Source organism: Chelonia mydas, chromosome 1 (genome assembly GCF_015237465.2).
Source record: "Chelonia mydas isolate rCheMyd1 chromosome 1, rCheMyd1.pri.v2, whole genome shotgun sequence".
NCBI lineage: Eukaryota > Metazoa > Chordata > Testudines > Cheloniidae > Chelonia > Chelonia mydas.
Genome location: NC_057849.1, coordinates 10,266,497 through 10,290,460, shown reverse-complemented (window position 1 = coordinate 10,290,460; position 23,964 = coordinate 10,266,497). Strand labels below are relative to the sequence as shown.

Sequence of the window (23,964 nt, the reverse complement as noted above, 5' to 3'; positions counted from 1 at the left end):
TCAGTAAACTGCGCCAGCACGCTTTTAAACGTCCAAATGTACATTCTACCGTCATTCTGCACTTGCTCAGCCCGTAGTTGAACAGCTCCTGACTACTGTCCAGGCTGCCTGTGTATGGCTTCATGAGCCATGGCGTTAAGGGGTAGGCTGGGTCCCCAAGGATAACTATAGGCATTTCAACATCCCCAACGGTTATTTTCTGGTCTGGGAATAAAGTCCCTTCCTGCAGCTGTTGAAACAGACCAGAGTTCCTGAAGATGCGAGCCTTTCCCGGCCATCCCACGTTGATGTTGGTGAAACGTCCCTTGTGATCCACCAGAGCGTGCAGCACTATTGAAAAGTACCCCTTGCGATTTATGTACTTGCCGGCTTGGTGCTCCGGTGCCAAGATAGGGATATGGGTTCCGTCTATGGCCCACCACAGTTAGGGAATCCCATTGCAGCAAAGTCATCCACTATGACCTGCACATTTCTGAGGGTCACTACGCTTGATATCAGCAGATCTTTGATTGCATTGGCTACTTGCATCACAGGAGCCCCCACAGGAGATTTGCCCACTCCAAATTGATTCCCGACTGACCGGTAGCTGTCTGGCGTTGCAAGCTTCCACAGGGCTATTGCCACTCGCTTCTCAACTGTGAGGGCTGCTCTCATCTTGGCATTATTGCGCCTCAGGGCAGGGGAAAGCAAGACACAAAGTTCCATGAAAGTGCCCTTACACATGCGAAAGTTTCGCAGCCACTGGGAATCGTCCCAGACCTGCAACACTATGTGGTCCCACCAGTCTGTGCTTGTTTCCCAAGCCCAGAATCGGCATTCCACCGCATGAACCTGTCCCATTAGCACCATGATCCCCACATTGCCAGGGCCCGTACTTTGAGAGAAGTCTGTGTCCATGTCCTCATCACTCCCGTCACCGCGCTGACGTCGCCTACTCGCCCGGTTTCACTTTGCCAGGATCTGGTGCTGCATATACTGCTGGATAATGCGTGTGGTGTATAATGTGCTCCTAATTGCCAAAGTGATCTGAGCGGGCTCCATGCTTGCCGTGGTATGGCGTCTGCACAGAAAAAAGGCGCGGAACGATTGTCTGCCGTTGCCCTGACGGAGGGAGGGGCGACTGATGACATGGCTTACAAGGTTGGCTTACAGGGAATTAAAATCAATAAAGGGGGTGGCTTTGCGAGAAACTGAATGGCCCCCTCAAGGATACAACTCAAAACCTCAAGGATAGAACTCAAAACTGAGTTTAGTAGGCCGTTGATTTCACGGAGGGAGGGAGGAGAAAATGAATACAAAACAAATCTGGTCTATTTCTTGTTTTGAGCCTCTTCATCTTGCTGGCAGCAGACTGTGCAGTACAACCACTAGCCATCATCATCTCCTGGGTGCTCGGCAGAAGACGGTGCAGTATGACTGCTGGCCATCATCTTCTGCTGGCTGCTGATTAAAAGACAGTGCACTGCCGGTAGGACTCAATCACCATGAAACGAAACTTAAAAGGGAAATGACCTGGCTGAGTCACTCCCATGTTTGCCCAGGCGCCCCTGACCTCATCGAGGTCGGTTAAAAGAGCACCTAGGACTATGTCGACGACGGCTACCAATTGTATTGCACTGTCTGCTGCCAAAAGGCAATAAGCTGTTGCTGTGTAGCAATGCAGTACCACGTCTGCCAGCACCCAGGAGACATACGGTGACGGTTAGCTGAGGGGGCTCCATGCTTGCCGTGGTATGGTGTCTGCACAGGTAACTCAAGAAAAAAGGCGCAAAACGATTGTCTGCCTTTGCTTTCACGGAGGGAGGGAGGGAACGGGGGCCTGACGATATGTACCCAGAACCACCCGCGACGATGTTTTAGCCCCGTCAGGCACTGGGATTTCTACACAGAATTCAAATGGGAGGCAGAGACTGCGGGAACTGTGGGATAGCTTTCCACACTGCAATGCTCTGGAAGTCGACGGTTGCCTCGGTACTGTGGACGCACTCCACCGACTACATGCACTTAGAGCATTTGTGTGGGGACACACACAACCGACTGTATAAACACGCTTTCTACAAAACCGACTTCTATAAATTCGACCTAATTTCATAGTGTAGACATACCCTAAGGGTCCTTTGTCTGGTTTAACCTGTTCCTCCTCACTGTTCAAAGATAGAGCTAAATAGATTCCATCAGGAGTCTTTTGTTATTTTAAGTGCTCAATAGAGCTGAAATCACTTGTGGTAGGTCAGCATTTCCTCCTAGTCTGCTTCAGGTTCTCCCCACGAAGAGCTGGCAATCACTAAGAGTTGTGTGGAATCTCACGAGACTGACCTGCAGAGGTCACCGCAGAGAGGCAGCTGGCAGGGTGGCCAGCGGAGCAGCCAGCCGGCCAGAACAAGTGTTCAGATGGCAGAGCAAGCCAGGTGCCTTCTTCCCCACATAGGAGGTGAACTCACACAGCTGCACTTCTGACCCCTGGGTCCTCACTGAACAAGGACAACCGCTGTGAGTGGAGTATGGTGAGGGAGCAGAGAAGTGCACAGTAAAGGAACTTTTGGTTGTAGGACTCAAGAACATGAGGTGGAAGACACTGCCCCACGCACTCTGGGGTGGGTGTCCTGCTCACAGTTTTGTTTATGAATCCTACTTGTGGCATTTCCCCTAATTAATGTTAGGTGACTTCCCTCCTTTCATTACAAGTTGCTTTTCTACAATCAGACTCTGTTTGCGAGTGGGGAAATATTGCCTCTCAGAGGCGCCCAGGGATGGTTTGTAATTGTAGGTTACTGGCTGGGGACTTGAACTGGCTCTGTGTTGTATTGTTTAAAAGGAACCCCTAGACATTGAACCCAGCCCTGGTAGCTGCTGGCACCACCTGGCAGAAGGGTTACAACTAAATTGAAGAGACTTTGATATTGACTATATATAAGCAACAAACTGCTAATGTGACATTCTTGCTTCCCAAAGGCTCTTTGAAGGTTCCTAGTCTGGAAAAGACAATTGAAATATTTTATAATCTTACACCATAATCCTCTTAGTTATGAGAAAAGATTAATAAAACTGGGACTTTTCAGCTTGGAAAAGAGATGACTAAACTGGGATATGATAGAGGCCTATAAAAGTGTGAAAGGTGTACAGAAAACCAATAAGGAATTATCTACTCCTTCACATAACAGAAGAACCAGGATCACCCAATGACATAGGCAACAGATTTAAAACAAACATAAGGAAAGGAAGTATTTCTTCATACAACGCACAAAAGGAAGTATTTCTTCACACAATACACAGTCAACCTGTGGAACTCTTTCCAGATGTTGCGAAGGCCAAGACTATAACAGGGTTTAAAAAAAAACTAGGTAAGTTCATAAACAAACTAGGGAAATGCAGCTTCGATGGAGCTACTATAAGGTGGGTGCGTAACTGATTGGAAAAGTGTTCCCAGTGGTTCACAGTCAAGCTGGAAGGGCATAACCAGTGGGGTCCTGCAGAGATCAGTTCTGGGTCCGATTCTGTTCAATATCTTTTTCAATTATTTAGATAACGACATAGAGAGTACACTTATAAACTTTGTGGACGATACTAAACTGGGAGGGGTTGCAAGTACTTTGGAGGATAGCCTTATAGTTCAAAATGATCAGACAAACTGGAGAAATGGTCTGAAGTAAATAGGATGAAATTCAATAAGGACAAATGCAAAGTACTCCACTTAGGAAGGAACAATGAGTTGTACACATAGAAAATGGGAAATGACTGCCTAAGGAGTACTGTGGCAAGGGATGTGGGGGTCAGAGTGGACCACAAGCTAAATATAAGTCAACAGGGTAACACTGTTGCAAAAAAAAAAAAAGCAAACATCATTATAGGATGTATTAGCTGAAGTACTGTAAGCAAGACACGAGCAGTAATTCTTCCGTTCTACTCTGTGCTGATTAGGCCTCAACTGGAGTATTGTGTCCATTTCTGGGTGCCACATTTCAGGAAAGATGTGAACAAATTGGAGAAAGTCCGGAAAAGAGCAACAAAAATGATTAAAGGTCTAGAAAACATGACCTATGAGAGAAGATTGAATAAATTGGGTTTATTTAGTCTGGAGACAAGAAGCCTGAGAGGAGACATGATAACAGTTTTCAACTACATAAAATGTTGCTACAAGGAGGAAGGAGAAAAAATTTTCTTCTTAACCTCTGAGGATAGGACAAGAAGCAATGGGCTTAAATTTAGGTTGGACATTAGGAAAAACTTCCTGTCAGGGTGGTTAAGCACTGGAATAAGTTGCCTAGGGAGGTGGTGGAGTCTATATCATTGGGGATTTTTAAGAGCAGGTTAGACAAACACCTGTTAGGGATGGTCTAGATCAGAGGTGGGCAAACTAAGGCCCATGGGCCACATCCAGCCCGCGGGATCCTCCTGCCCGGCCCCTGAGCGACTGGCCCGGGAGGCTAGCCCCGGCCCCTCCCCTGCAACCTCAGGTCACTGCGCCACCGGTGCAATGCTCTGGGCAGCGGGGCTGCGAGCTCCGGGGGCAGCGCAGCTGCAGAGCGCGGCCTGACCCGGTGCTCTGTGCTGCACGGTGGCGTGGCTGGCTCCAGCTGGGGGGCACGGCTGTAGCGCCTCCAGCCACCGGTGCTCCAGGCAGCATGGTAAAGGGGCAGGGAGTGGGGAGGTTGGTCAGGGGGTGGGGGTGTGGATAGGATTCGGGGTGGTCAGAAGGCAGGGAACAGAGGGGTTGAATCGGGGTCAGGAAGGAGAGGGGGGTTGGATGGGACGGCAGTCGGGGCAGGGGTTCCGGGGGCGGTCGGGACAGGGAGAAGGGGTGGTTGGATGGGGCATGGATCCTGGGGGTTGCAGTCAGGAAGGAGAGGGGGCTGGATGGGGTGGTGAGTCAAGGGCAGAGGTTTTGGAGGCGGTCAGGGGACAGGGAGCAGGGGTGGTTGGATGGGGCAGGGGTCCTGGGGGGGGGCCAGTCAGGAAGGAGAGGAGGGGTTGGATGGGGTGGCGAGGGGCAGTCAGGGGTTCTGGGGGCGGTCAGGGGACAGGGAGCAGGGGGGGTGGATGGGGCAGGGGTCCCGGGGGGGAGGGGCAGTCAGGAAGGAGAGGAGGGGTTGGATGGGGGTAGCGAGGGGCAGTCAGGGGACATGGAGCAGGGGGGCGGATGGGGCAGGGGTCCCGGGGGGGGCAGTCAGGAAGGAGAGGAGGGGTTGGATGGGGTGGCGAGGGGCAGGCAGGGGACAGGGAGCGGGGGGGTTGGATGGGGCAGGGGTCCCGGGGGGGGCAGTCAGGAAGGAGAGGAGGGGTTGGATGGGGTGGCGAGGGGCAGTCAGGGGACAGGGAGCAGGGGGGGTGGATGGGGCAGGGGTCCCGGGGGGGGCAGTCAGGAAGGAGAGGAGGGGTTGGATGGGGTGGCGAGGGGCAGTCAGGGGACAGGGAGCAGGGGGGGGCGGATGGGGCAGGGGTCCTGGGGGGGGCAGTCAGGAAGGAGAGGAGGGGTTGGATGGGGTGGCGAGGGGCAGTCAGGGGTTCCGGGGGCGGTCGGGACAGGGAGAAGGGGTGGTTGGATGGGGCATGGATCCTGGGGGTTGCAGTCAGGAAGGAGAGGGGGCTGGATGGGGTGGTGAGTCAAGGGCAGAGGTTTTGGAGGCAGTCAAGGGACAGGAAGCAGGGGTGGTTGGATGGGGCAGGGGTCCTGGGGGGGGCCAGTCAGGAAGGAGAGGAGGGATTGGATGGGGTGGCGAGGGGCAGTCAGGGGTTCTGGGGGCGGTCAGGGGACATGGAGCGGGGGGGTGGATGGGGCAGGGGTCCTGGGGGGGGCCAGTCAGGAAGGAGAGGAGGGGTTGGATGGGGTGGCGAGGGGCAGTCGGGGGTTCTGGGGGCGGTCAGGGGACATGGAGCGGGGGGGTGGATGGGGCAGGGGTCCTGGGGGGGGCCAGTCAGGAAGGAGAGGAGGGGTTGGATGGGGTGGCGAGGGGCAGTCGGGGGTTCTGGGGGCGGTCAGGGGACATGGAGCGGGGGGGTGGATGGGGCAGGGGTCCTGGGGGGGGGCCAGTCAGGAAGGAGAGGAGGGGTTGGATGGGGTGGCGAGGGGCAGTCGGGGGTTCTGGGGGCGGTCAGGGGACATGGAGCGGGGGGGTGGATGGGGCAGGGGTCCTGGGGGGCTGTCGGGGAATGGAGGTGTTAGGTGGAAAAATTAAACATGAAGCAGTTATGCCAACCCAACCAAAGTCAGGCCAATGAAGGCTGCTGGGAAAGTCCCTGAATGAGACAGGAAGAATGAAAAAGTACGGGTTTAACTTGCAGGGAGTGAGATAAGGGGGAGACCTGCATGCTCTGAGAAGGGGTTGTTTAGAGGAGAGACACCGTCTCCACTCCCTGTGTCTGGTTCATGTATGTTCTTAACTCCTGGTCTCCTGTCTGAGAACTGGATGACAGGAAAGCTGGGGAGGCATAGGGACTTGCTAAAAGCTATAGACAATAGGGGATCGGTATGCATGCACAACAACTAACAAGGGGGGGGGGGGGGTTGGGCTACTTCATGAATAAACTGTGAGGCGAGGGACCTGTCTGTGAAACCCTACTCCTTGGCCGACGAGGCAGCTGGCTCTGCTCGCGCACGGGCCGCTCTCGAGTGCCGCGGGCACGCTCCGGTGAGGAGCTCGCGTTCGGAGCTCGCCGGCGCTGCCGGTCTCTCCGCGGCCAGACAGCGAACCTGCCCTCTGGGGCTCGAGCCCTCGACAGCGGGGGCGGATGGGACAGGGGCCCGGGGGGGGGGGGGGGGATCAGCGGGTGAGAAGCTGGGGATGGGGCCGGGCCTCGCCTGGCGGGTGGGGGGCGCAGCCTCCCCTACCCGGCCCGCCACACGACACCCGACACCCGACCGGGCCCCCAGGGCAGGAAGTTTGCCGGCCCCGATCTCGGTAACCCTTCGCCCCGCCCTGAGGGCAGGGGACCGGCCTCGCTCCCCGCGGGGCCCCCGCCAGCCCCACGAGCCTACGGAGGACCCGTGCTCCAGGGGCTACCGGCCGGGCTAGGCAGGGAGCGGGGCCGGAGCGGTGGGTGCGCATGCGCAGAGGGAGGGAGGCCTCTGTTCGCGGCGGAGGTCGGGGGCGTGGAAGGGGCCCGGGCGAGGCGGAGGCTGCGCAGCCGCAGTGAGCGGGCTCGGGGCTGCCGGGAGAGCGAGGAGCTGGACTGGCGCGGGGGGCGGGGCCGCCTCACCAGGGGAGGAATCACAGGAGCCCAGAGGCGTCACGTGTGGGAGTGTCACGTGGAGGGGAGGGGTCATGTGACTCTCTGGCCGTTGGGCAGCGCGCGCGCCTGGCCCGGGATGGCGGAGGAGTCTGCGGAGGCCTGGCTGCTGGAGTCCTTGCGGCTGTGAGTGCCCCGCCCTGCGGCCCCGCGAGATCCCGGCCGGGTCCCGCCCCCGGGGCTCGAGCCCCCGTTCGCACGTCAGCGCCGGTCGGGTCACGCGCCGCCTCCGGCAGCGGGAGGGGCCCAGCCCCCAGAGCAGCCTGGGCTCGCGGCGCCGGTCGGGGCCCTGCCGCTGGCCTTGGGCAAGTCGCTCCCCCGCCCCCTGCCTCAGCGTCCGCGCGTGGGCCGCGGGCCGAGGGCAGCGCCCTGGGGGGCACAGCGCCTTGAGCCAGCCCCCGGGTCGGCGCCGTAGCCCCGGCAGGGGCGACTTGCCTGCCGGAGACACGGCCTGCCTGCGGGGGGGCGGCCTCGTGCGCGGGTGCCGGCCGGAAGGGGCTTCCGCCGTGTCCTGCCCCCCCCCCCCTCCCCGCTCTGCAGATTCTTCCAGCACCCCCGTTCTAATGCCATTGTGTTGTTGTGGCTTTCAGATATCATGATTTGCATGTGTTTGAGCTCCAAGAGCCGACAAGAGTCATCGAGTGGGCAGGAGAAAAAAGTGAGTCATTTCACTTGTGTTTGCTTGGCAAAGTTAGTCGCTGTTTTCGGAACTTAGTGGCTCCCGTATTTATTTTTGGGTGAGTTTAGTGCTGGTGAAAGTTGCCCATTTAACAGCCCTGGAGAGATGAACTCTTCTGTCAATCCACAGAAATAGGTAGAGAATAGATTTCCAGACGATTCCATGGAAAGATTGTGGATAGGTCATCTGCTAATTAATCTGGAGTGAGACAAGTTGGGTGAGTAATATTTTTTTATTGGATCAACTTCTGTTGGTGGCAGGTACACGCTTTTGGGTCACACAGCTCTGTGTACCTCAAAAGTTTGTATCTTCCACCAAGGTAAGTCAGTCTAATAAAAGATTATCTCCTCTACATTAAGAAAAGGACGACTTGTGGCACCTTAGAGACTAACCAATTTATTTGAGTATAAGCTTTCGTGAGCTACAGCGCACTTCATCGGATGCATACTGTGGAAAATACAGTAAGGAGAATGATCACTTTAGATAAGCTGTTACCAGCAGGAGAGTGGGGTGGGGGGAGAGAAAACCTTTTGTAGTGATAATCACCCATTTTTTCAGGGTTTGTGTGTATAACATCTTCTGTATTTTCCACAGTATGCATCCGATGAAGTGAGCTGTAGCTCACGAAAGCTTATGCTCAAATAAATTGGTTAGTCTCTAAGGTGCCACAAGTACTCCTTTTCTTTTTAGTAGAGTGTTTGCAGGCCCTTGACTGTTTTCATTGTTCTTCTATGAACCACCTCTAACTCTAGTTGCTTGTAAATTATCACCATCTAATGGCTGTTGAGTATGCATCCGATGAAGTGAGCTGTAGCTCACGAAAGCGTATGCTCAAATAAATGTGTTAGTCTCTAAGGTGCCATAAGTACTCCTTTTTCTTTTTGCGAATACAGACTAACACGGCTGTTACTCTGAAACCTGTCCACTAAAAAGACAGATTGAAAAGATTAGATTGTTACCTTAGAAGGAGGTGAATAAGAAAGGACATCATAAAAGTGTATAAAATAATGAATGACCTAGAGAAGGTAGATAGGAGTTTCTGGCGTATTTAGTGTTATAATTAATGACAAAATGTTGGCAGGGATTTAAGCTTTGTGCTTCATGGTTTAAGCCAATCACTATTAAAGATCAGGAGGAGACCTACATTCAGGTAGATTATTATACATTTACTGCTGAAAAGTTCTTATACTTTTCTTTGAAACATTTGGTTCTGGCCACTCTCAGAGACCGCATACTGGGCTAGACGGACTGGTCATCTGTTCCAGTATGGCAGTTTCTATGTTCCTGTGAACTGTTTTTAAATCACCGGACACTAGTTGAAATGTTCTGTATCCCATTAACATCCCCCTGAAGCATCCACACCCATGGCTTGTTGGCCATTTAATTCATTTTGCTTCATATTAATTTTCTTAATGCCTCTTCTCCTAGATCCATGTGCATTTCCTAAAACCTTACAATGACCTTGAGCCGAATTCAGGGATAGTGCGAGCAGGTGCAATTTGACCTCTGTCTGTGTAATAAGACAGACTCTGTAACAGAGCCTGTACATGGACCTGTTAACAAAAGGGAGACTATAGGACGGGAGGCTGCAGTGACAATTGGTGTATACTCATGTTGGCTATAGTAGCTGTGTTCCTGGCCTGCCTCGTTACGTGGATCTTCCTGGAGCAGTTTACATGCTTTCATTCCTGGTTGGAGGGAGGATTCAGAATTATGTGCCCGCGAAGAGTGAGAGTGCTCTTGCAAAACCAACTTTTTAGTTTGGCTAAACCAAAATATTTTTTTCTGAAACAAACAGAGCACAAGGCTGAGCTGGAATCACTATTTTCCAGTGTCAGTTTTCCTCTGCAGCAGTACATCTAACCTTTTTGTTCCTAGGAAATGTTAACCTGAAACTGCAGACTTTGGGGTCTTGTAGACTAGACGGAGGAGATGCAAATCTTACAAACCTTCAACCCCAGACACCATGGGAATAGGCACTTTGGAGAGGATCTAAGAGGGAGAAGGGTTATTGAAACTGATGCAGCAACTCAGCTCAAGAGATCCTATAGCTTCTTCCTTCAGCTCCTGTGGATCCATGTTCGCCTCCCTCCATATCCCCAGACATTGCCATCCCTACGAAAGCTGCCTCTGTCTGTCCCCTGTAATACATACCCTACAGTCCAGGACTTTTTGAGGGAGAAGGAGACTGGCCAAGTCTAGTGCTTTGGTTAACCAAAGGGGCTGTTGCCATAAAAGCCTTTATTGTTTCTACAACCTTGCCTCAGTCTAAGAAAATTGTGCTGGTGTTTGCAACACCCTCCCCGTGGCCTTAACAGGAGCAGCAGTGGAGAGGGACAGGACTTTGTCAAGCTCATTCTGCTGAGGAAGCATTACATGCTGGTGCCCAGATCCAGGTTCAGTCCTCGGCTGCTGTAGGGGATTGGGAATGCTGCTGTATGGCGATGCTTCTCCTACGTTACTGTGACCTTTCACCCCCTGGACTGTGGATGTAGCACTTCCTCCAGCAGCATTAGCGGAGTGAAATTGATTAGGAGTGTGTCAGCAACTCCAATTGGTGCCTCTAGGCAAGCACTAGCGTAGCTGAGACAGCGGTGTGATCCTGTGGAGAGTAAAATGAGATGGGAAAACAATGAAAGAGAAGTTTGTTGGGGTAAAAAATACCAGACTAGAAGAAAGAATCGGGTTAGAAGGGTGAGACTTCTGCAGATGTAGAGGAGAGAGGTAAATTGATCCAATGGCAGCATGTTGTGATTTGAAACAGATTTCCCAAGTACAGCTAACACCCTAATCCTTAAATTCCCTGTCAGAGGATTGTTCCCAGTGAATGAGCAGGCTCATCCTGAACTCATCTCATCATTGTTCCTTTTGTAACTCTAGGTGTCTGTGTAGCGGGATATGAAAACTCCAGAAGAAATGAAATTCTCCAGCTCCTGTTGCCTCAAAAACTGTATGTGAAAGAGAAGCAGGTGATGGTGGCTGTGTGGTATTCATTTAAAATTCTTTATCTCCCCCAAATGTGTGCAGCCAGCAGGCATTTTACAGAAACCTGCAAAAAGACAGGGTCTACCCCCTGAAGAACTTACAGGGTGCATGTAGACATGACCTGGTTAGATACACAAGGTAGAACAAGAGATACCTTGAGATCACTCACTGAAGGCATGGATGCATCTTGACGTTTCCATCTGAGTATGGCGTTGTGGTTGTGAGCGTGGACTGACATAGGGCTGGGGTAAGTTTTCAGGAGGAATTGAAAGAGGAGAGAGGAAGTGACTTGGTGAATTAGTTTTAGGAGGAGGTTCCTATCGCAGGGCAGCTGCTCTGGAGTTAGTTCATGCAGACTCCTGGGCTGCTTTCCTTGTTACCCTCATTACTCAGCTAGTTTAAATAATCCATTTGCAGTCAAATCTGGGCTCCTCTATCTCACTAAGTGCCCAATCCTGCAGACTCCCTGCATGCAGAACCTCATGCAGAATAAGAATACCTAGCTCTTCTAGCACTTTTCTCTATAGATCTCAAAGCACTCTACATCCGACATCAGTTTCATTGTCTTCATTTTACATACAGGGAAACTGAGGCACAGAGCAGCAAAGCCACTGGTCTCAGGTTACCCAGCAGGCAAGTAGGGAATAGAATCCACATCTCCTGAGTCCCAATCCAGTGCTCTGTCCACTAGACCACCCTGCCAGTTTGCTCCCTGTGTCGTCATCTGAGAACCTCTGCTCAGTTCTGACGGACTCTCATCCCCATCCCAAGAACAGAAACTTTTGTGATCTGGCAGTGTTTCAGATTTGCACCCTTGGGTTTCTGAAGGAACCCCTAGCATTTCTCTGCACTTAGAACAAACACCATAGTAACTCCCGACAAACATTTTTGTATTGGTACCTCTCCTGTACCGTCTTGTGCTGTGCTGTCTGCTGATCTCCCAGGCAAAGTGGAAGCAGATTAAGTTAGTACTTAAATGGACGAGCTTCCCAGTGCTGCAGAAAATGGTGCTTGGTTACTGGATGGCATGCTCCCCGCTGGCCAGTGCCCCAGTGTGAGGGAATGGGGCACTCTGCTGTTGGAGCTGCTGTCTTTTAGGTGAGCTGTAAATCCAAAGTCATGGCTGCTAATGAGAAATGCCTTGGAACCTCCAGTGACTCCGGGAGCAGGAATGTTAAACCCTGGTGCCTGGCCACACCCCAGCTCTGGTCATCCCCTTGGAGTTGTATTGGATATAGTATTCCTTGTGTCTAGTCTCAGACTGTGCAATGGTCATATGCTAGGCTTCTCCCCAGAGCTGGGTGCAGAAACACTCCCTGCATATCCATTTTTCAAAGTGCTTTGGGATCTCTCAGGATGAAAAACACTGCATAAATCGACCGTATTAACTGTGACGGAGGACTTCAGCCCTTACAGACCTTGACGTATTGCCTGGTTACCTTGAAAGAGTGAGGGTATGTTGAATTTAGCGGCATTATGTGCTAAAGAACAACATCTGTCTGCTTCTGGTTTGTAGGGTGTGTGTCCCGAGAGAGATTTCAAGGTGGAACGTGGTGGATTTTCCGACCGCCCTGTGTACAGCCTGCGGCATGTGCCAGACACCAGGTATGTGGATGGGGACTTCCTGGTTCCTGTTGAATGGATGTGTTGGATTATTTTGTTCGATGAAAACTCCCCCTTCCCTGGCCAGTTTAAGAGCCACCTGACAAGACTTGCCAGCTTTTAACATAGCTGGCCAGCAAAATGAATGTAACAAGGGCTCTAAAGAGTCCCCCCCCACCCCCCAAACACTCAGGCGATTTGCCAAGGGAGGTCCAGTAAAACAGGAACATATGTGAAAATCCCCTAGCTGAAAGGGCTCTGGCTCCGTCTTTCTCCCTTCAGTGCCAGGTCAGTTTCCTTTCTCACTTTCTCTTGCTGTTGCCCCAATTCACCATCTTCCCCCCCTTGCCCTCTATGATGTGATGTTGCCTCTCCTGGCCCCTCCCCCATGCGCTCCTGTGTATACTCCCCTGTGCAGTCCATTGGCTCACTTCTTTCTCTTCCTCCTGCGGTCCTCCCTTTATGGAGGTTTTTCTACATGGCCTCGCCCAGGAGAGGTGCATTAGGTATCTCACCTGCTGGGATAGCTGCTTCCCCTGCCTCCCCAGTACAGAAGTGCTCAAGCTTGTGTGGTGGGGTTCATGGGGCAGCTGGTCGCTCTACTCTTGCTGTCCTGTCGTGTGTCATGCAGGGAAGGGGACATCAGAGGAGCCAGCAGAAAGGGAGCAGCTGTAGAGAAGAGGCAGTGTTAGCAGCACCCCCTCCTGGTGAGAAACCACTGACAGCTCCATAGGGAACAGAAAGGACTGCCCTGGTGGTGGCATTTTTAGGAGGCAGTTCCTGCAAACAGCCTCCTTCTCTGACCCAAGCTCCTTCTCCCCTTTCCCTCTCCTCTCCCCAAGCCCCCACAGATCATTCCCTGGATATTTTCCAGTGCTTTGCTCGGTCTAGTGTTAGAGGCAGAGAGTCCATTGCTGACATTAAAGCAGGGCAGGAATGAAAAGGCAAAGCAGCTCTCGGTGTCCGTTACGTCCCAATGGCTCTCCAAGGACTCGAGCAACTGGCACTGTCTTCTATGCCTTGGACTCTCACTTCTCTTGGGCCGGAGCGTCCCTGCCAAGAGTGCTGGACGTTCTGCAAGGATTTTCTCATGGCCATTCGAGGGCCATGCAAACAGCCAACTTCTGTTACCTGTTCGCCCCACCTCTTCAGCGGATTCCCCACCCCATGCGCACACACACCCCTCTGCTAGTCTCCCTTCCTCAGTGTTTGCTCACGTTGTTCTGCTCAGTCTTGGTATGTGCTGCAAATAAACGACAGGTTTCAGAGTAGCAGCCGTGTTAGTCTGTATTCGCAAAAAGAAAAGGAGGACTTGTGGCACCTTAGAGACTAACACATTTATTTGAGCATACGCTTTCGTGAGCTACAGCTCACTTCATCCGATGAAGTGAGCTCTAACTCACGAAAGCTTATGCTCACATAAATGTGTTAGGACTTGTGGCACCTTAGAGACTCCTTTTCTTTTTAAATAAATGACATCACCCTTTAACTACGGTGGGGTGGGAACCACGCAAACTCCTGCAAGGTCCCCAAACACAGGAAGCACTAGCATAGCTTAATGCCACAGGTGTGCCTGTCCCTGCCCCAGGTGCAGGATGGGAGTAACTGAGCCTGAGCTGTGGGCATGGTGGGAGGAAACGCAGAGAACAGACATGCCTGTCATCACCATCATATACCAGCCCTGAAGGGAAAGGCCACTTCCCATTAATGAAGAGCTTGCATCTGGTTTCCTTGTTTTCACAGCTTGCTGGTAACAAGTGGCCCACCAGATAGTTCCCTGCAAGTGTGGCAGTTGGCAGCGGAGGACACTGGTGAGTGCATGTCTGAGCAGCTCTTACACAAGTTTAAATTGGTAGGTAAAATTGGTAGGAGTTAGTCTGCCGCGAACTCCTCTCTGCACAGTCCTCCTGCAACACGGGTGACGTATAAAGTACCATTGGCAACTCGCTCAGCCCTGCTGCCCAAGAGGGCTAGAGCTTCCCTACTACACCGGAGGCAGGGGGTCATGTGTATTAATCCTCTCCTAGTTGTGGAGCACTTGGAGGCTCTTGGGTGGAAGGTGCTAGAGAAGGGCAGAGTGTTAATGTTTCTCATTGAAGTGCCCTGGAATTATGGAGGACAAAGAAGGTTGGGCATTATGGGGGCCCAAACAGAGACCCCCTGGAAGGGCGGGTGAGCGGCATCTCTGAGAATAGGGCTTCTTTAAGGTGTCTCAGATTGAGCCCCCAAAATCACTAGTCACTGGAAATTTTGGCCTGTACGTCAATGTGAAATTGTTGTGTAGAGGGCCGCAGTTGGCCAGGAGTGAGCTGGAGCTCTGACTCACCATCTGAGCTTTCCATTGTTGGGAAGCTTCCGCTGGACAGTGCAGATTATAGGTCCTGGAGTCCATTTTCAGCACGTGTCTGTGGATGCATTTAGTTGATCTTCACTCTTTGTTACTAATTACATGGCTGAATCCCCTGCACTGCAACTGGCCTCGGAGATGTTTAGCTGAAAGGACAGTTACATTTTTTTAACCACTGGTGTGTTCTGTGCTGTCACTAGGGCGGCAGCCCAGTCAGACTAGAAGTTAGGACACATCAGATCTGTTCCCATTACTGTCTTTGACTCACTTTGGGAGGGATTGTAAATCCCCTAGTCTTGTTTGCAAGCACTTACTCACAGGAGTTGTCCCATTCACCTCATTGGCATCACTCCTAAGCAGGAGCTTGCAGCAGTATAAACAAGGGCTCTACACTCTGACCCTTTGTGACCTACTGCAAATCACATCACTGCTCCGTGCCTCAGTTTCCCACTTTTCAAATGGGGATCCCCACTTTGTAAAGCACTGTGAAGTTTATGGAAGAGAAGTGCTAAGTATTTATTGCAGTTACTTTATTTATTTTGTCATTTACTGAAAACGAGTGACCTGCTTAACACTTTTATATTGGATTGTCTAGATTTCTAAATAGACCATTTTACCATACCTGCTCAACTGTTGTGAAAGGTATTTGTGCCCTTGGAAGAGGATTTAAAATATCAACTGTGGGTTGAATTGTAATGCATCTTCACAAAATACTTCAAAAATGTAACTACTGGTACTTCAGTACTTGCACTGTTATAGCTCATTATGTGTCTCTTTCAAATAGATGTTATTAAATTCGTAAGTACCATCCCCACGGGAAATGACAGCAAGAAACCTTGGACTAAAATTGCAACCACTTTGGCCAGAACCCCCTGTGTCCTTCATGGCTCAAGAGTCAACAATGTCCAAATTACAGAGATTGAATCAAAGAAAAACATCTACACAGCAGGTATTTAAAGCTGGGGCTGGGGGGAGATTTCACAATAGACTAACTAAACAGTGCACTCTTTAAGCCAGTGGTTTTCAGGGGAACATTTTCAAAAGTGCCTAAATCCAAATGAAAGCCAATGAGACTTAGGCACCTGAGTCCCTTAGGCACTTACAACAAATTTATCTTCAAACTTTTCCATATGTTGACCTCATGTTGCAGCAGAACATAGCTTTGGCATCCTCTTACCTAGCCATGAAGAGCGGGTGGTGGTTGCAACGCCATGAACCCAGATATAACCCCAAGGTTCTGAACCTGTGCTGTAGACCAAGCAGAATGTTTTCAGTTGCTCCTAGGCTGTTGTCAGGGTTCCCTCACCACTCTGAACTCTAGGGTACAGATGTGGGGAGCCGCATGAAAATCCCCTAAGCTAATTCTTACCAGCTTAGGTTAAAAACTTCCCCAAGGTACAAACTTTGCCTTGTCCTTGAACAGTATGCTGCCACCACCAAGTGATTTAGACAAAGAACAGGGAAAGGACCACTTGGAGTCCTGTTCCCCCCCAAAATATCCCCCCAAGCCCTAAACCCCCTTTCCTGGGGAAGGCTTGATGATAATATCCTCACCAATTGGTACAGGTGTACACAGACCCAAACCCTTGGATCTTAAGAACAATGAAAAATCAATCAGGTTCTTAAAAGAATAATTTTATTTAAAGAAAAGGTAAAAGAATCACCTCTGTAAAATCAGGATGGTAAATACTTTACAGGGTAATCAGATTCAAAACACAGAGAATCCCTCTAGGCAAAACCTTAAGTTACAAAAAGACACAAACAGGAATACACATTCCCTCCAGCACAGCGAATTTACAAGGCAAAACAAAGAAAACCTAACCCATTTTCTAGCTAGATTACTTACTAACTGTACAGGAGTTGAAGGGGTTGCATCCTTGATCTGTTCCCGGCCAAGGTATTACACAGACCAAACCCTCTGTTCCCTACCTCCAGATCTGAAAGTATCTTGTCCCCTCATTGGTCATTTTGGGTCAGGTGCCAGCGCGGTTACCTTAGCTTCTTAACCCTTTACAGGTGAAAGGATTTTGCCTCTGGCCAGGAGGGATTTTATAGCCCTGTATACAGAAAGGTGGTTACCCTTCCCTTTATATTTATGACAGCTGTGGTTTATGCTAGAAAATTGTACCAGCAAAACTCCCCTTTTTTGAGCACGGCCTGGTGCATATCCACACTTAATTTTTCCTCCTACTGACAAAATCCTCCATTTCTTCCCGTTTCAGAGGGACACAAGCTCCCAGCTGGTAAAGTTCTGCTGGCACAATGACAGCACGAACACACGCCTGTACCAGTATAAGCAGTACCCCAGCTGCAATCCCACAATGCAACAGTCTCAGAATGACCTGTCTGTTGGCACTTCTGAACTCCACTGCGCAGGGGCCATAGTGATTTAGGTAGTTAAATCGCATTGAAAGTCAGTGGATCTTAGCCCCTTCTGTAAATGTTACCCTAACTCTGTCCAAAGCCTGGATAATTCCACTTTCCAGGATCCGGGTTCTCTGCCCTGTTGGACTGATATTCACTTACTCAGCAGATAGGCCTACATAATCTTTTAAGGCAAAACACTTAGCAAGTAGTGGTCAGTTACTCACCAGCTGGAAGCTCTTCAGGAAAATCTCACCATAGTTAACTCTCCTCTCCCATCAGTACAGGTTTAGTGTTAGTTCACACTGGTCTTTTCTAGATTCTTAGTTACTTTATCTTATCACAAACATAATTACTCTGCAATTTCTTACACATACACAGTTCTCCTTTTGCTTACTGGGTTACACACTAACAGAACAGTCTCTTAAAATCCACAGCAGGCTTCTGTCAGGCCTAAATAAGTCTTCACTGCCAACAGATCCAACTCCCGAGGGACAACACTTGAATTACCAGTCCCAGTGGCTTACAGATGTCCAGCAGCTGAGGCTGGTTGTACTGAGGGGGCATTGGGAAGTGCAGGTCGATAGCGAAAGGTAGCTGGAGTTCTGCGTTTGTGTCTCCGTGATACCATACCAACGTGCTGCTTTTCTGTCAGTAGCGGAGCTCTGAGTGGTGAAGACGAGAGTATAGCTTGGGGGCTCATGTGTAAGGCTATGATTTTGTCATGGATATTTTTAGTAAAAGTCATGGACAGGTCACAGGCAAAAAACAAAATTTCATGGAAGCTGTGACCTGTCCCTGACTTTTACTAAAAACATTCCTGACAAAATGGGGAGCTGCGGGGACCCTGTTGTCCAGTAGCTGGGGTGGGGGGCACCACCACCCGAGGCGGCTGAGCAGCTCCGGGGTCCCTCTACCACTAGCTGTGAGGGGAGAGGCAGGGGCTGGCTGCTTGCAGCAGCTGCAGGGGGGCCCTTGGACAGCTCAGGGGTCCCTGCTGGTGGTCGGTCAGTTACAGAGGTCTTGCCACCCACAGTGGCTGGGAGCTGCAGGGTCCTTCCTCCCCCCTCCCCTCCCCCCCCCCCCCATGGCAGCTGGTCAGCTGCAGGAGGGTCCCCTGCTGCCTGTGGAGACTGGGTTGGTGCAGGACTCTCTGTTGTCATGGAGGTCTTGTAGCCTTACTCCTATGCAGTTTGATGAGTGGGCGATTTGGGTTTGGAACTACCCTTGTGTTGGGGTAGATTCACCTGTGCACATCCTCTGCCCAGGGGTTAACTCCCCCCAGCAAGAGCAGAACCTGGCCCTTGGCATTTGAGCCTGTACCATAATAGACCTAGGGCATACACCAGCTCCCTGCTACTAGTCCTGCCCGAAAACTTTCTAAAGCAGCTTCCAAATCTGCTTCCACAGAAGGGAATGTGTTTAACCCTGTGTTTGATCTATTTGTCACCCCTGCAATTTCTGAACCTAGCAGTTGTAGCTGAGCATCCTGTGAAGTCTGAGGTTCTCTTCCTCCTCTCTTAGTCTCCAGTGGCAGCGATGAGGTCAGCGGCCTGGAATTCCTGGACTGTAATACTTTGCTGGCCTGCTGCGTAAAGGGGCAGCTGTGCCTGGCAGATGTTCGACAGCCGCAGAGTCCACTGGGTGATACGTCCGTTCCTTCGGCACTCAGTGGGGAGCAGTGGTGCATGGGTGTCGGTCCTGGTCTGCAGGGCTCTGATGTGAATGCCCCCACTATAGCTCGCCTCTCGTCTGGAGGACAGCTCATACTAACAGACTTGAGAAATATCCCAAAGCCTCTGAAATCGGCCAAGTGCAAAGTTTCTGCAGCCAGCCCAAGCACAGAGTTCCTGCGCGTCTCCTGGGCTCCTGTTCTGGACGGATGCCTTGCCATTTCAGGTAACTCCTGGGAGGTGGGGATTTGTTTGCCATGTGTTTTCAGATCTGGTTGACTCTGCACTGGAAGCCTTGTCCAATGGCGATCTGTCTACCCATGATGCCTTGTGTTATAATGTGGCTTGTCAGTTTGGAGTGAGATTATGTGACTGGTGATCCCTAGGACCATGATGGAGATAAGCTGTTAGTTTCATCTCCCAGAGTGCTAAAATGACAACAAAACTTGATGGGCCAGACTCAGCCCTGGTGTAACCCCATGGACTTCAGTCGAGTTACAGCAGGGTGGGGTTTGGCGCAGTGCCTGGGACAGGATGGCAAGTGGGTGCAGCTTCCTCCAAATACAGTCACGTGCACTGGCTCTGAGTGCAACTCCAGGCCTGCACCTGCTTTTGTGCACACGCTTAAGTCAGGTGTGCGTGCAGATCCCTGGTTAGCATGTGCGGTTAGTGCTTAAGCAAATGCATAAGTGCAGGTTGGGTCTCCAGTTACTGAAAATCAGGCCTGAGGTGAAATAATAAAGGCCTCTTTATTCCCTCCCCACCTCCATCAGTGCTCTACACTGACCTGAATTCATCTCAGGTTCCTCACCACAGATTGCTCCTGCACATTGCTGTAGAATCATTCAGCACTCACCATGCAGGAATTACAAACCAGTCATCTTCACTTCATTATCTGCAAAGATAATGGAGCAAATAATCCAGCAATCAGTGTGCAAACACCTAGAAGATAATAAGGTGATAGGTAACAGTGAACATGGATTTGTCAAGAACAAATCCTGTCAAACCAACCTGATAGCTTTCTTTGGCAGGGTAACAAGCCTTGTGGATGGGGGGGAAGTGGTAATTGTGGTATAACTTAACTTTACTAAAGCTTTAGATACTGTCTCGTAGTCGTAGTTATCAGGCACTGGACCTGGGTCCAGTTCTGTTCAATATCTTCATAAATGATTTAGATAAATGGCATAGAGAGTACATTTATAAAGTCTGTGGACAATACGAAACAGGGAGGGGTTGCAAGTGCTTTGGGGGATAGGATTAAAATTCAAAATGATCGGGACAAACTGGAGAATTGGTCTGAAGTAAATAGGATGAAATTGTCAATAAGGACAAATGCAAAGTACTCCAGTTAGGAAGGAACAATCAGTTGCGCACAAACATGACTGCCTAGGAAGGAGTACTGCAGGAAGGGATCTGGGGCTCGCAGTAGATCACAAACTAAATATGAGTGAACAATGTAACACTGGTGTGTGTGTGTGTGTGTGTGTGTGTGTTTAAAAAAAAAAAAAAAGCGAACATCATTCTGGGATGTATAAGCAGGAGTGTTGTAAGGAAGACACGAGAAGTAATTCTTCTGCTTTACTCCACGCTGATTAGACATCAACTGGAGTATTGTGTCCAGTTCTTGGGACCTCATTTCAGGAAAGATGTGGACAAATTGGAGAAAGTCCAGAGAAGAGCAACAAAAATGATAAAATGTCTAGAAAGCATGACCTATGAGGGAAGATGGAAAAAATTGGGTTTGTGTAGTCTGGAGAAGAGAAGACTGGGGCGGGGACGTAACAGCTTTCAAATACATAAATGGTTGTTACAAGGATTGGGAGAAAAATTGTTCTCATTAACCTGTGAGCATAGGACAAGAAGCAATGGGCTTAAATTTCATCAAGGGAGGCTTCGGTTGGACATTAGCAAAACTTCCTAACTGTCAGGGTGGTTAAGCACTGGAATAAATTGCCTAGGGAGGTTGTGGAATCTTCGTCACTGGAGGTTTTTAAGAACAGGTTAGACAAACACCTGTCAGGGATGATCTAGTCATTACGTAGTCCTGCCCTGAGTGCAGGGGACTGGATTAGATGACCTCTCGAGGTCCCTTCCAGGCCTATGATTCTGTGCTGTAGTACATGCCAGTAGCTGTCACCCTGTAGTATGTGAAGAGCTGGTTTCCTCCTCTAGTGAGAATCCACATTCACTCCGGTAACCGTGTGGAAGCTGTTGGTAAATGCTGCCTGCTCAACGGTGCCAACTGTGCGCACAGACACAGATTTAGGCTACCAGGCAGCGTTCCCATTGGGGCACCAGGAACGTGAGCTCTTGTCTCAGCTGGGATGGTACAAATATAGGTCAATGAATTCTCAAGTTACCTGAGCCTGCACTGGATTCTTTCCCATCGTGGATAAATACCTGGTCTTTCTGACTCCAGGCCTGTAGCCTGTTCGATCTCACCAGTCCTGCCCGGGTGGAAGGTGTGAACTGGAGTGCAGTGTTCCGCAGTGGAACTCGCAGTGTTCCGCAGTGGAACTCGCAGTGTTCCGCAGTGGAACTCGCAGTGTTCCGCAGTGGAACTCGCAGTGTTCCGCAGTGGAACTCGCAGTGTAGGGCAAGTAAAAGTTAGGGCTCCTGGATCAAGCTGAACAGTTGCCCATTTCTATAGTCTGACATTCTTTTTTTTATTCTTTTAACAAAGGCTTCAATGGAACTGTTCACATCTATGACACACGGAGCTGGCCTGCGTCTGGTGGAGAAGCAGAGCCGCTGTTTAGTCACAAAGGACATCTCTTCAGTGGCATGGACAACGGCAGTGACTTTCCCCTGGTTACAACACATGCTTGGCATCCTTGGAAACCAAGAATGTTGTTATCAGCAGCAAGTGATGGCTCCCTGCATGTCTGGGACTGGGCAGAGTCTCACAAGAACAGTTGATCTGTCTTCCTGTTATTTACACTCTAAAATCTGCTGCCCTTGCACGTGTAACCCTGCGTCTACGGGACACTCTAGACTGAAGATCATCGTTCAGAATAAGTTTTACAATTTGGATTATTTAAAACAGTAAGAATTTTAAACATCTGTTTCATTTGTCGCCATTTTTCCCGTTTTAGTTCTTGCATCCCCCTCAGACTGCCCTCATGTGGCCTGTGTCACTTTCTGCTTCTCCAAGCTGGTGTGAGCTGGCTTCCCACAACCCCGGGGAAAATCTACAACCTAAGACAGCAGAGGTTCAGTAAAGTTTTAATACCGTGAGAATAGTTCCACTGATGAAACTGTAGCGCACCAGGCAGTCCACACCTATGGCTCCTGTGATGTAGGCTGCAGCCTTTCAACACTCGGACACCTAGCTTAATTCTGAAGGGCGTTTTGACCTCTCTTGTGCAACTAAGGCCCAGACAGTGTGGATAATACCCCATAGCTCACGCATAGTACTTTTCATCAGGATAAGTGTCTGATCGTTTAGGCTCTTATCTAGCCTCCAATCCCTTTCTGTGTTTGTCACTGTTGTTACAGAGCCATAGCTGCACGTAACGTTTTACAGACGAAATCCCTGCCCCAAATATCTTACACTCGAATGCCTAAACCCTGCAGCCACATATGCCTGAGCAGTGCCCTGTTGACTTCAATGGAACGCCTTGTGAGCATACAGGCTCCAGTTGTAGGCCCAGAGCTTATGATAGAGGATGTCGGGGTGAATTGTTGTAACAAATACACGTGACAATTTGCTGTTGAAGTTTGGCATATGTTTAACTGCAGGGTTTTGTGTAGTGTGGGTGTCACAAAGTGGTGTGTTAGATCGTTCAAAGGCTGCTGAATGTCTCAGTGAAGAAAGTGAATGTGAGCAAGGGGAGAGTAAGTTAGCTAGATTCATAGGGGACAAGAATTCTCTCCTGTTCAGAGGTCCTGTGCATCGCTTCAGTTCCATTTTGGCCTTGGTCTCAGCTGGTTCTGCTCTTTTTTTGGGTGGGGCTCAGCTCATAAGCATGTTTGTCTTCAGCCACAGCCAGAGCTCCAGCCAGTCTTTGCCTTCCGCCTGCTGTGTGTAACTCTGCTCCCATGAGACCATGGCATGTCCTTGTTTTCTTTCAGCAGCAGTTGGCGCCTGTCCTTTGCAACATCACTGCCTTCCTGCTTGGTTTGTGGTACTGAGTACACATACAAGATTGTGTTTGGGGTGATGGGGAGGGAGAGAGTCCAGGGGATTAAGCTTTAGCTGGCAGTCCAGACTCACCCCGCACAGTATTGTGTATACATTGAAAATGTTAGTTCTAGTAGAGGGCATACACCGATTCCAAGGCCAGAAAGGACCATTGTGATCATCTAGTCTGACCTCCTGTATAGCGCGGGCCAGAGACCTGCCTCAAGCTAATTCCTAGAGCAGAGCTCTTAGAAGAAATCTGATCTTGATTTAAAAATTGTCAATGATGGCAAATCCACAACGACCCTTGGTAAATTGTTCCAGTAGTTAATCACTCTCATCATTAAAAATGTACACCTTATTTCCAGTCTGAATGTGTCTAGTTTCAACTTCCGGCCATTGGATCATGTTAGACCTTTGTCTGCTAGATTTAGAAGCTGATTATTAAATATTTGTTCCCTGTGTACCTACTTATAGGCAGTAATCAAGTCATCCCTTAACCTTCTCTGGTTCAGCTAAATAGATTGAGCTCTTTGAGTCTGTTACTATAAGGCTGGTTTTCTAATTCTTTAATCAATCTTGTGGCTCTTCTCTGAACTCTCTGCAATTTATCAACATCCTTCTTGAATTGTGAGCACCAGAACTGGACACATGATTCCTGCAGTGGTCTCACCAGTGCCAAACTTAGAGGTAAAATAACCTCTCTACCCCTACTTGATTCCCTTGTTTATGCCTCCTCTGGCCACAGTGTCACCCTGGGACCTCATGTTCAGTTGATTATCCACCATGATCCCCAAATCTTTTTCAGAGTCACTGCTGCCCAGGAGAGAGTCCCCCATCCAGTAAGTATGGCCTGCAAGCTTTGTTCTCAGATGTATACATTTATATTTAACTGTATTAAAATGCATATTGTTTTCTTATGCCCAGCTTATCGAGTGCTCCAGATCACTCTGTATTAGGGACCTGT

At 50.1% G+C, this 23,964-nt stretch overlaps 1 protein-coding gene across 3 annotated transcripts; it reads left to right on the top strand.

Moving 5' to 3' along the window:
- The first annotated feature begins 7,243 nt into the window (after positions 1–7,243).
- On the top strand, positions 7,244–21,933 carry WDR73 (WD repeat domain 73). Of its 3 annotated transcripts, XM_037915371.2 has the most exons (8): positions 7,250–7,350; positions 7,815–7,882; positions 10,784–10,872; positions 12,405–12,493; positions 14,234–14,301; positions 15,622–15,786; positions 18,726–19,100; positions 21,558–21,933. In XM_037915371.2, exons 1-8 carry the CDS (start codon positions 7,304–7,306, stop codon positions 21,791–21,793), a joined length of 1,137 nt encoding a protein of 378 aa, XP_037771299.1. In that variant the 5' UTR covers positions 7,250–7,303; the 3' UTR covers positions 21,794–21,933. The 3 variants fall into 3 exon arrangements, with proteins under 3 accessions (XP_037771356.1, XP_037771299.1, XP_043383238.1); XM_037915428.2 differs by lacking the exon at positions 10,784–10,872 and having other exon boundaries at positions 7,244–7,350; XM_043527303.1 differs by lacking the exon at positions 15,622–15,786.
- The last annotated feature ends 2,031 nt before the right edge of the window (positions 21,934–23,964 follow it).

Excerpts from the sequence above, each read along its gene's own strand:
- WDR73 (XM_037915371.2), top strand. The coding sequence starts at position 7,304 with ATGGCGGAGGAGTCTGCGGAGGCCTGGCTGCTGGAGTCCTTGCGGCT. Across the intron at positions 7,351-7,814 it reads CTGCTGGAGTCCTTGCGGCT|ATATCATGATTTGCATGTGT; the intron begins GTGAGTGCCCCG and ends TGTGGCTTTCAG. Across the intron at positions 19,101-21,557 it reads CGGATGCCTTGCCATTTCAG|GCTTCAATGGAACTGTTCAC; the intron begins GTAACTCCTGGG and ends CTTTTAACAAAG.